We start from the raw sequence: 10,390 nt of genomic DNA, 5'->3' as shown, positions 1-10,390 counted from the left end.
TCACCATCACCCACACTCAGCTGATGCATCAGTCTTCCTCCATGTTGAACATCACTTGAAAGAAGCAGCAAGGGTACAGAATGACCTCTGAATGAGAGACTCCAATGTCCATCACTGAAAGTGGCTTGGTAGCACCACTGCTGACTGAGTTGTCTGAGTTCTGAAAGACCTATCTGCCAGGCTGGGCCTTTGGTAGGCAGTGAGAACAGACAGGAGCAAAAAGACTTCTTGACCTCGTCCTCACCAATCCACCTGTTAGAATGCATTAGTCCATGATAATACTGGTAGGAGTCACTGTCCTAGTGGAGATTAAATTTGTCTTCACGCTTAGGACACCCTCCATCATGTTGTATGACACTACCATGCTAAATGGGATAGATTCAGAACAGATCTAGCAGCTCAAAACGGGACATCCATAAAAATGCCATGGGCCATCGGCAGCAGCAGAATTGCATTTAACCACAAATGGTAATCTCATCGTCATGCAAGTCCCTCGCTTTACCATTACCAATAAACCAGAGTACTAAGAACGGTTCAATGAGGAGAGTAGGAGAACATGCCTGGAGAAGCATCAAGCATATGTAAAAATGAAGTGCGATCAGACCTACTCTAATACGCCTGTACTGTCATGGGCAGATGCACCTGCAACAGGGTGAGATTAAGTTTTTCCCTCAGGTTGGTGTTCTCACCACTTGCTGCAGGCCCAGTCTGGCAGCTAAGTCCATCAGAAGTCAGCCAGCTTGGTCAGGATTAATGCTACCAAGCCAATGTTCATGACAAACATTGAAATCCTCACTTCAAAGCACATTCTGTGCCCTTGCTACTCTCAGTGCTTCTTCTAAATGTTGTTCAACATGACGGGGTACTGGTGAAGCTACAACACAGGACTACATGCATGTTAAAACAGTGAAAGCCACAGCATGCTATTGAAAGAGAAAAACATTGCCATTGGCAAAGGACCAGATCAAAATTCTGCAGTTCTGTCACATCTCGCTGTGAAAGGTGATGGGACAATGGAACAACTAATGGGAGGATATCCATATCTCCAATGATGGAAGAGGCTAGCACGTCAGTGCAAAAGACAAAGGCTGAAGCATTTGCAACCAGTTTCCTCAGAATTGGTGGGTGGATAATATAACTCAGCTTCCTCCCAAGGTCCCAAACATCACAATGTCAGTCTTCAGCTAATTCAATTCACTTTATGTGATATCAAGAAACGGCTGAACTAACTGGAACCAGAAAAGGCTATGGATCCCAACAGCATCTTGGCTACTCTATTGAAGATTTGTTCCCTTCATTAGCCAAGTTGTTCGTGTGCAACTACAATACTAGCATCTACCCAAAAATGTGGATATTGCCCAGACATGGCCTGTACACAAAATGCTGTGCAAATCCAACTCAGCTAATTACTGCCCATTAGTTTATTCTCAATCATCAGCAAAGTAATGAAAGATATCATTGCTAGACACCTCCCTCACACCACTCACTCTCACACTTCTTTGCCCTCAATGCCCTGACCCCACCCCTGCACTTCTCACCCCTTTCCCACAGTGCCCTGCTCTTGCCCCACCCCGCACTCTCACCTGCCCACAAACCGGCCCCTCTGCCTCTCCCACCCCCACATTCTCACCTTCCCGCCCTTCTCTAACCGCTCGAGCGCCATAGCTAACGTCCGGGTGCCGTGACGTCCTCGGCGTGGCCGGTCTCCTAGCGACCGCCTGGAATGTTTGGGGCGGATCGAGTGAGAGCGGCGGCCGGAGGGAGACTGAAGAAGTGAGTGAGTGGGGAAAAGAGGGGAGGTCAACATGGGGCAGCGGGGTGGTGTGGACAGGAGTTACTCGCCACATGGAGGGGGTTGTTGGGATATGAGTTCATTTGCGGTGTTTGTAAAACACCGTCAATCTGTGCTCTAGCTGGTGTAAAACTTCCACTTTAAATCAGTTGGGACATTCAGATTTATTTACATGACATTAAAGAAAAATCAAGGGAGTTATGAAATTAACTTTTAAAAAAAACTTTGCTATCGTGGGGTCAGTTTCCTCTTTTTTTGCTCATAGTTTCCTTTGTCTTCCATTTACGAGAGAGACTCAGATTTGAAACGTCTGCTTTTCCTTCCTGTCGGCGCAAATTGTTGGGGGGTGGTGGCGGGGGACCTTAGGTAACAAGACTTGGATATCAAAACACCAAATCTGGATTTTATGAATAGAGAACGCACAATCGCAACAAGTTTCTCTTCAGCAAGTCTTTGGTACATGGCCGCTGAATTAAATAAAAGATCAGCTTCGTTCAATCTGAAGGTGAGAACATTGCTGATGATTACTAGGCAAAAATTAAAGCAGCACAATATTTGCTTAGACAAAAATAGCTGGAAAAACTCAGCAGGTCTGACAGCATCTGCGGAGAGGAATACAGTTAACGTTTCGAGTCCGTATGACTCTTCAACAGAACAGATATTTGCTTAGATCCGGCTTCCAGACCGCAGTTAAAGATTTCGCTGTAGAAAGGAATTTAAAACTGGGATTACAGAGACCTCAGCCATAATCACTCCAGAAAATAATCATCTCGTTTTCGAGGTTGATTTTCACTTTTTAGTCGGTCAATAGGAGGGGCAACAGCTAGTTTTTTTTAAAAAAGCTGTTTAAATAAAAAAAACATAGCTATTATGGACTTCAACTTATGACCTAATGTAATATCGAATCCAATAGCTGGCTGCTCTGCAATTACATGGTCCGTCGCTAAGTACCACAAGTTATTCAGTAATATGTGAATAAATAAGCCAAGAATGTAATATACTAATGAAATAGACCTATAATCTAACCCCTGTGGAAAAATGAAAAATATTTTTAAAATGTTAATTGACGAATATGATTGAAATCCTATTTTTTGTGATTGTGAAGACTCTCCTGTAGATAAATCCATCAGATGTTAGTGGTGGCCAGTGAACCTCAGAAAATGTAGACCAAGACTGAGAATAAATGCCTCTACAAGTGTAGTTTTAATAGCCTTGTTTGTTATAGACAACCTGACATGTCATCAGATGCTCCAAAGGACAAGGTCTTGTGTGCCAGTGGTCCCCACAGACACCTCAACTATCTGCTGGTGTAGAAACTTGATGGTACTGAACTTGGTGCAGGGAGGATTATTATATTGATCAGCCAGTTTGCACCAGTGCATTATTCTGAAAACAGCAGCATGTCAAGCACAGATTACTTTCAGAATGTGGGCCAAAGTAGTGTGCTCTGGATCCATAACAAAGCTTGCTAACCAATCTTGCCCTATTTCAAAGTTTGTCCATCAGCAATCAAAAACAGACTCATAAAATCCGGTAGCTACAGATTGATACATTCTATAATGAGCTAAACCAACATTCTATATTTTACAGAAACTTGAATCAGGTAAATACTACTTAAAGTTTTCAGTACATTTGCTCTAAATGTACTTTGCATACAAATACCCCATTGAGAATATTTAATTTCATAATTCATATGTTATAGAAATATAACTTTTAGTTTGGGGATTGGATTTTTAAAAAAAATGTCGATAAATGGAAAACCTGATTGAGAAACTGGTAAACAATCCTGATGTAATTGCAAACCACGCAACCCTAAGTTAATTACAATTTAAAGGGTAACCTGTGCTAACTTTACAAGGCCAGTGTTGGAAGTGGGAAATCTTAGATAATTGATGACCCATCTCTGACCGCTTGGTGGAGACAGTTTGTCTCAAGGCATCCGAAAATAGGCTTTGACTTAGTTACCTTACTGTGGTGCATATTAAGTTATATAGATCAGAGATCAAACCTCCAACGTTTCTCAATTTTTGCTGAGTAAGGTGGTTTCCGTTAGGTCGATGATGCCCCTGGCTAGAAAAGGGAAACAGTAGTTGAAGTTCTTATTCCTATTGAGCTGATCTGTGACAACATCCATCATTGAACAGGCTGTTAGCTTCCACTGACTGTTCACGTGTGAAGATGAACCTCTTGGCTCAGCCACTAGAGCAGTGCTTCCCAAACTTTTCCCACTGTGGCCTTATTTTGAGGCTAGAAAATTGCAGTGAGAGCCAGGTGGTGGGGATGGGAGGGGTGGGGTTGGTAGAGTTGTGAGAGTTTGGGGAAGGGGGAGGTAAGATTTGAGAGAGGAGGGAATTTTATGAGATTAGGGAGGGGGAGATTTGTGAGAGCTTGATTAAGTTCCTTTACAGTGGCATTTTTGGAGCAGGAATCAGGCCTCAAAGATTGGTCAGCTAGGCCATGCCCACCATTAAAAAAATGCAAGCATGTAAAGCAGCCTTAATTGTAGCCGTTAGCATTCAGTCCAAGCTCCACAGCAGCCATTATTGCCTCGGAGTTCACAACCCCAAAGTCACATCTGACGACCCCTTTGGGATCATGACCTACATTTTGGGAAGGCCTGTGCTAGTGGTCTGCTGACAATCATGAAATTGTACCTCCATGTGAACTACTGTTCAGAAGGATGAAAAGGAAGATAATAGTAAAACAAAGAAAGATCTAAGAGACAAAGCATTTAATATAATAAGTTCAAGCACTATTGTAGGCAAATATGAACTAGCACCATTTCAACAGCCAACATGAAACTCCATAAACGCTATGGAATTGGAGTAGGTCATTTAGCCCCTCAAGCCTGTTCCACCATTCACTGTGATAAAAGTTGATCTATGACCTAATTCTGTACATCCTCCTTTACCCCATATCCTTTGATACTTTTCGCAAACTAAAATCTACAACCTTACTTTTAAAATCAACCATTTATCTAGCAACAATTCCTATTTGCAGAAGAGAGTTCTAAACTTCTACCACCCATTATGTGAAGAAATACTTCTTAATTTCACTCCTGAAATGCCTGGCTCTAATTTTCTGACTAGCCTCCTAGTCCTGGATGTTAAAACTTGCTGCTCATTCACTCAATAAAGGATGAATCTGGAGCCAGTCTTCCCTTAACACGGGTTGATTCATATAACACAGAGAATACAGGCACAGACTCCCTTTTCCTCCCTCCACACAGGTGGAACCCAGTTCTTATATATATTTAAGAATTTGAGTATTGTTGAGTAAGCAAGCTTTTCATCTTGCTCAACTCATCAGGACACTTAGCAAGAATACCAAATAAAGGGGAAAACAACAATTTATACTGTATGAGAAGAGAGTGCTGATTGGTTGGTAAGTGGACTCTGATTGGTAGAGGCATTGCCATGGAGAATGCACTAGTGATGGTGACTGACAGTTAACTGCCAAGCATTTTTTGAAATTTAAACCAGGTGGCTTGATCCTGGTTGGTCAGGAATGAGTCAATAAATGGCTGTCACTTATTTTGTTTACCTGAAACAGCTGCAATGTGTAAACATGTTCTTTCTGTCTGCAAAGAACAGGGCCCTGTGTATTAATATTCATAGCTTCCAGTACACGCAAATGTGCCACACTGCGAGCCCTACTGACAATCTTAAATTGGTTGTCAGCATAATTCTTTAGCACAGTGAGGATTATTTAGCAAATAGTAAAGCAATCAGACAGTTGATGGCTAGTATCTACCCATTTGAGTTTGGAGATTTCCTTTTTCTCCGCCATTTGTTTCAGTCTTGCAGTATTAATTCTTAGCCTCTTCTCATCCACATGCTTTGTGGAATGCATATTACCCTAAATGGAACAGTTGTTTATATAACATTCTATAGCTATGGTTTCTTTGGTATCTCTCAGATGCAGAATTTCCCTTAATATTTTAGATTAAAATAATTAAAAGTCAACTTCCTCGACAAGTGCAAGACTCTCAGCAGCCGGGGTACTTTTTACTATTTTTTTTCTTGGCTTCCCAAGGCAAGGGGCCACATTTCCCTCTCTTCCATAATAAATGTTATAAAACCAGCTTCTCTCGAAAACCCATTAAAGATTTACATAAGAGGCATCAATAAAAACAATCAATTTAATATTCTTAGGGTCACTCAAAGGTGGAAATTTCAGCACACATTTCTTCATCTTTAATTTTTAAAATATTTTATTCACCTGTAAAATGCCCTCAACCTTTGGAAGTTTCATTACACTACTCAGTTCTAAGACATCAGAACTTGCATCCGGCATTATCTGTGTGCCCAGCCAATTCAATTGTCCAATTAGACTTCGCAGATGCTCCATTTCCGCTTTGGAAGCATCCACATCTTTTTGTGAGGACCTGGCATGATTGATTGTGATAGAGTTACTTTCTAAGTAAGATTGTTGATGTAAAGTAACATCAGATCAATCCTGTCTTATTTCCAACTGCATATATCTAAAGACCCCAGAAGCCTAACTCCCAAACTTAAATTTTGTTCTAATCCTGTCAACAACATAGTTTTGGAACTCACTAGTACCACCCCATAGGAAGTCATCAACATGTATCATAAAGATACCTGAGAGTTTCCTGCCATGGTACCAATGAAGCCTGGTAAGATCTGCCTTACAGTTGGAGACAACCTAATTTTAACAAGATTGATCAACTGAAAAGCACCATATTCTGGAAAAATTGTTCTATCCATGAACACATTTATTTAACTGCCAAAGTCTTCCTTCTACATCTGGCACCTCTTTAGGATGTTGGAGAAACACTTTCATTTTTAGGTGAGTCTGCTGCAGAAATGTAGCTTTTAGGTCTATTGAGTTACATTCCCAAGAAAACATTGTTAAAGGTGTCAAAATAAATTCCAAAATTACCTTCCCTGATGTGGGCGTGTTCGCTCCGACCTCTATATCTCGTAAGCATTCTTCAAAACCCTGGGCCACTAATCTTGCCTTGGTCTTTTAAGTTCCTTCTGCAAGAATCTTTTTTATGCAGATCCATCAATGTGATAATGCTGGCTGACCCCTATCTGGGATCTCTGAATACACCCCACAATATCTCCAGCTATCTAATTCCTTCTATGTAGCCTCCCATATGGCTTTATCCTCTAATTTGTTGGCTGCAACAAAAAATTCTTGGCTTGTCTACACAGTTGAAGCTGGGATTTTGGTGAGTGAGGGGATCTTAAGGATTAATCTTTCTCTAAAGTTTTGTGTTTGTTTACATTTAGCAATTACCAATTAACTAAAAATTACTGCTTGAAGTTAAGTAAGTTCAGTTTCTTCCAGGCTTAAACAAGGATATACAAGCTTCCTGGGAGCAGCTGTAGTTATTTAATTAGGTAGCTAGCTTAAACTAATTTCTGAGGTTCAGCAAAACTGCCTCATCATTATTTTTCAGAGATTATAAATACAGAGCTCTTTGAGTGCTCCCTGAGTGCACAGTGTTGAATTTGAGAGTTTGGTGAGCAAGAGGGGAGCTATAAATTAAGACAAATGAATTTAATTAACACAATAATGATGGCAGAATGAGTGATGTGTCAGGGCTGCAGCATGTGGGAACTCCTGGATGTCACTGCAATCTATGCCAGCCATAACTGTAATAAATGTCTGCAGCTTGAGGAACTTTGGCTCAGAGTTAATGAGCTGGATGCTGAGCTACAGACATTGTGATGCATCAGGGAGGGGGAAAGTTACTTGGACATTTTGTTCCTAAAGGCAGTCACACCCCTTTGGTTGATTTGGTCAGTGGTCAGGGACAGGAGGGTGTGACTGCGAGACATGTAGGGCGATTGAGAAGGTGGGAGTAGAGGAGCCTCAGTCCTTGCAGTTGAACAACAAGTTCAAAGTTCTTGGAGCTTGTATGGATAAGAGCGAGGGCTGTAGTGTGGATGAGCAGACTGATCATGGCACCATGGTAAAGGGAGCCATTCAAGTTGGGGGAGTTAAAAGGAACATAGTGGTAGTGGAGGACAGTATATTCTGTCAGCCAAGAGCAAGAAGGCTGTGCTGCCTGCCCGGTGCCAGGGTTTGGGACATCTACTCAGCGCTGGAGAGGAAGTTGGAGGGGGAGGATCCAGTTGTCCCGGTCCATGTAGGCACCAATGACATACGTAGAACTAGGAAAGTGGTTCTGCATAGGGAGTATGAGGACCTAGGCACTAAATTGAACAACAGACTCTTAAAGGTAATAATCTGTGGATTATTACTTGAGCCAAGTACAAATTGGCATAGGGCAAATAAAATCTGAGAGATGAATGTGTGGATCAAAAAGACTGGTGTGGGAGAAGTGGGTTCCATTTCATGGGGCACTGGCACCAGCATTAGGGAAAACTGGGATGGACTTCGCTTGAATTGTGCTGGGACCAGTGTTCTTGTGAGCCATATGACTAGGGAAATAGAGAATGTTTTAAATTAAATGAAGGGAGGGGTGGTGGTGGGGAATCATCCAGAGGAAAATTGGGTCAATTAAAGGGAAGTGACAAGGCAATAGATCAAGGTAGCAATATAGACAAAGATAATCAGAGTATGTCAGGAAGGGGCAGTGATTGCAAGCTTAGCAACAGTAAAAAACACTGAATTAAGGTCTTTGTATCTGAATGCTCCAGCATTCACAATATAACAGATGGATTGTCAACTCAAATAGAAATTCTTATGTATGACCTGATAGACATTACAGAGACGTGGCTACAAGGAAACCAAAGCTGGGATTTGAATATCCAAGAATATGTGACATGCAGGAAGGACAGAAAGCTGGGAAAAGGTGGTGCAGTAGATCTGTTATTTAAAGAGGGCATTAGTACTGTACCTTAGTTCCAAAGATCAAGACATAGGCCTGATCCCATCCCCGCTGGTGTCGGGTATCATAGTGGGTGTGAGCGGGCAATATGATAGGAAGGCCAAAAATCAGATTCATGGCTTCATGAAATCCGTTTGCGATTATCCGTTCAACCCGTCAACGGCAGGCTGCGTTTACGCTGCTCAACACAGGAATGTCACTAATAACATTTGCATATATAATCCATGCTTACTGGAATTATCCCCCCACGCTGGGTCACCTGGGCAAAGGTTGACATGTTTCACAACAACATTTAAAAGACGTGCACCTGGTCAGATGAACTTCAAGGGGAACTCGGAGGTGAGTGCTTACTAACGTTGTGCAGTGCTCGCGAGGGTCACCCGTTTGACTTCAAGGTTGAGGTGCCACCCATTTAGGTGAAGGCACAGGCAAGACGCTTTTTCCTGGCTGACTGACGTGCAATGCTGGGGCAAGGCTGCACTACGGTTGGCATGAGTTGGGGGTGGGGCAAGGCAGCCCAGTCTGATGTTAGTGCACAAGCATATGCGGGGGTATGGGGGGAGGGAAGTGGCCATGTATAAAGTATAAATGTATAAAATCCTTGTATAAAGTGACGATTCCTCCACAGCTGAGGCAGTTCAGGCACATTGACATGCTTGCAGTCGGGCCCTTTTTTAAATTCATTCATTCATTCGTCATGGGATGTGGGCGTCACTGGCTCGGCCTGTATTATTGCTTGTTTAGAGGGCATTTAAGAGTCAACTACATTGCTGTGGGCCTGGAGTCACATGTAGGCCAGACCAGGGAAGGACAGCAGATTTCCTTCCCTAAAGGGCATTAGTGAACCAGATGGGTTTTTCGGACAATCGGCATTTTAATTCCAGATTTTTATTGAATTTAAATTTCACCATCTGCTGTGATGGGATTAGAACCCGGCTGCCCAGAGCATTGCCCTGGGTTTCTGGAATACTAGTCCAGTGACAATATCACTATGCCACTGCCTCTGGCATATCTGCCCACTCAAGTGATGCAGAGGCATGAAAGTGCCACCAAACGCTCAGAATTTTTTACCTCTCAGGCACAGACTGCAAACTAATGAGCATTTTAGTGGACTGCAGAGCAATTGGATGACTGGGCAAGGTGTACAATCTCTTTGTGAAAGCTGACCATGGAGCAGTCATTGTTGGAGGTGCTCACAGCCCCTTGCAATGTCTTCATTCAGGTTTGGAGCAGTGCCCTCATGGTTCAAGCTAACAGTACAGCCTTGCATTGCGGGTTAGGAAAATGCCCGCGCCTGAGCACAGCATGCAGTCCAGTGGGTGAAGCTGCCACCAATCAAGTGGAGTGGGGCGGAGGTGGGTGGGGTTTCCGACAGCCATCAGTGCACTAAACTCTGGCCGTCCAAGTAGTGGCAGTACTCTCCGGCATGCGTTAAGGGGCCTTCAGACTTAATCAAGAGAGGTTCTTAGCACACCCATGCTAACCCATGCATCCTTCTCTTTCATCCTGCAGGAGGAGTACATCAGGAGCATTGAACCTGGGGACTTAGCTGTATGCCTCATCGCTTAGAGGGAACGGAGACGAAGGAGAAGAGAACGATAGAGGCGCCTAGCTGGGCAGAGGGGGGAGCAGCACCCTCAAGAAGAAGGGGCGGCTGGGGCTCCTGCGCATGCCACAGTGAGCTGTTGTTGGTTGGCGCCTAGCTAGACCCAGGGTCTATAGATGGTACTTATCATTCCTGCAGATGACCGAGAACCAGTGTTGCCGAA

The 10,390-nt window shown here is 43.1% G+C and overlaps 1 protein-coding gene across 1 annotated transcript in view; it reads left to right on the top strand.

The window, feature by feature from the left end:
* The first annotated feature begins 2,240 nt into the window (after positions 1-2,240).
* Positions 2,241-10,390, top strand: part of si:ch211-140l13.3 (centromere protein J) — a 334,615-nt gene continuing 326,465 nt past the window's right edge. Inside the window, exon 1 of the mRNA XM_041206857.1 lies at positions 2,241-2,297. Within this exon, the coding sequence (XP_041062791.1) occupies positions 2,253-2,297 (45 nt within the window). The 5' untranslated portion in view covers positions 2,241-2,252. The remainder of the gene's footprint in view (positions 2,298-10,390) is intronic.

This window comes from Carcharodon carcharias, chromosome 2 (assembly GCF_017639515.1).
Source record: "Carcharodon carcharias isolate sCarCar2 chromosome 2, sCarCar2.pri, whole genome shotgun sequence".
In the NCBI taxonomy this organism is placed as follows: Eukaryota; Metazoa; Chordata; class Chondrichthyes; order Lamniformes; family Lamnidae; genus Carcharodon; species Carcharodon carcharias.
Note: the sequence above shows the minus strand (reverse complement) of the source record. Positions and strands in the feature narration are given on the sequence as shown.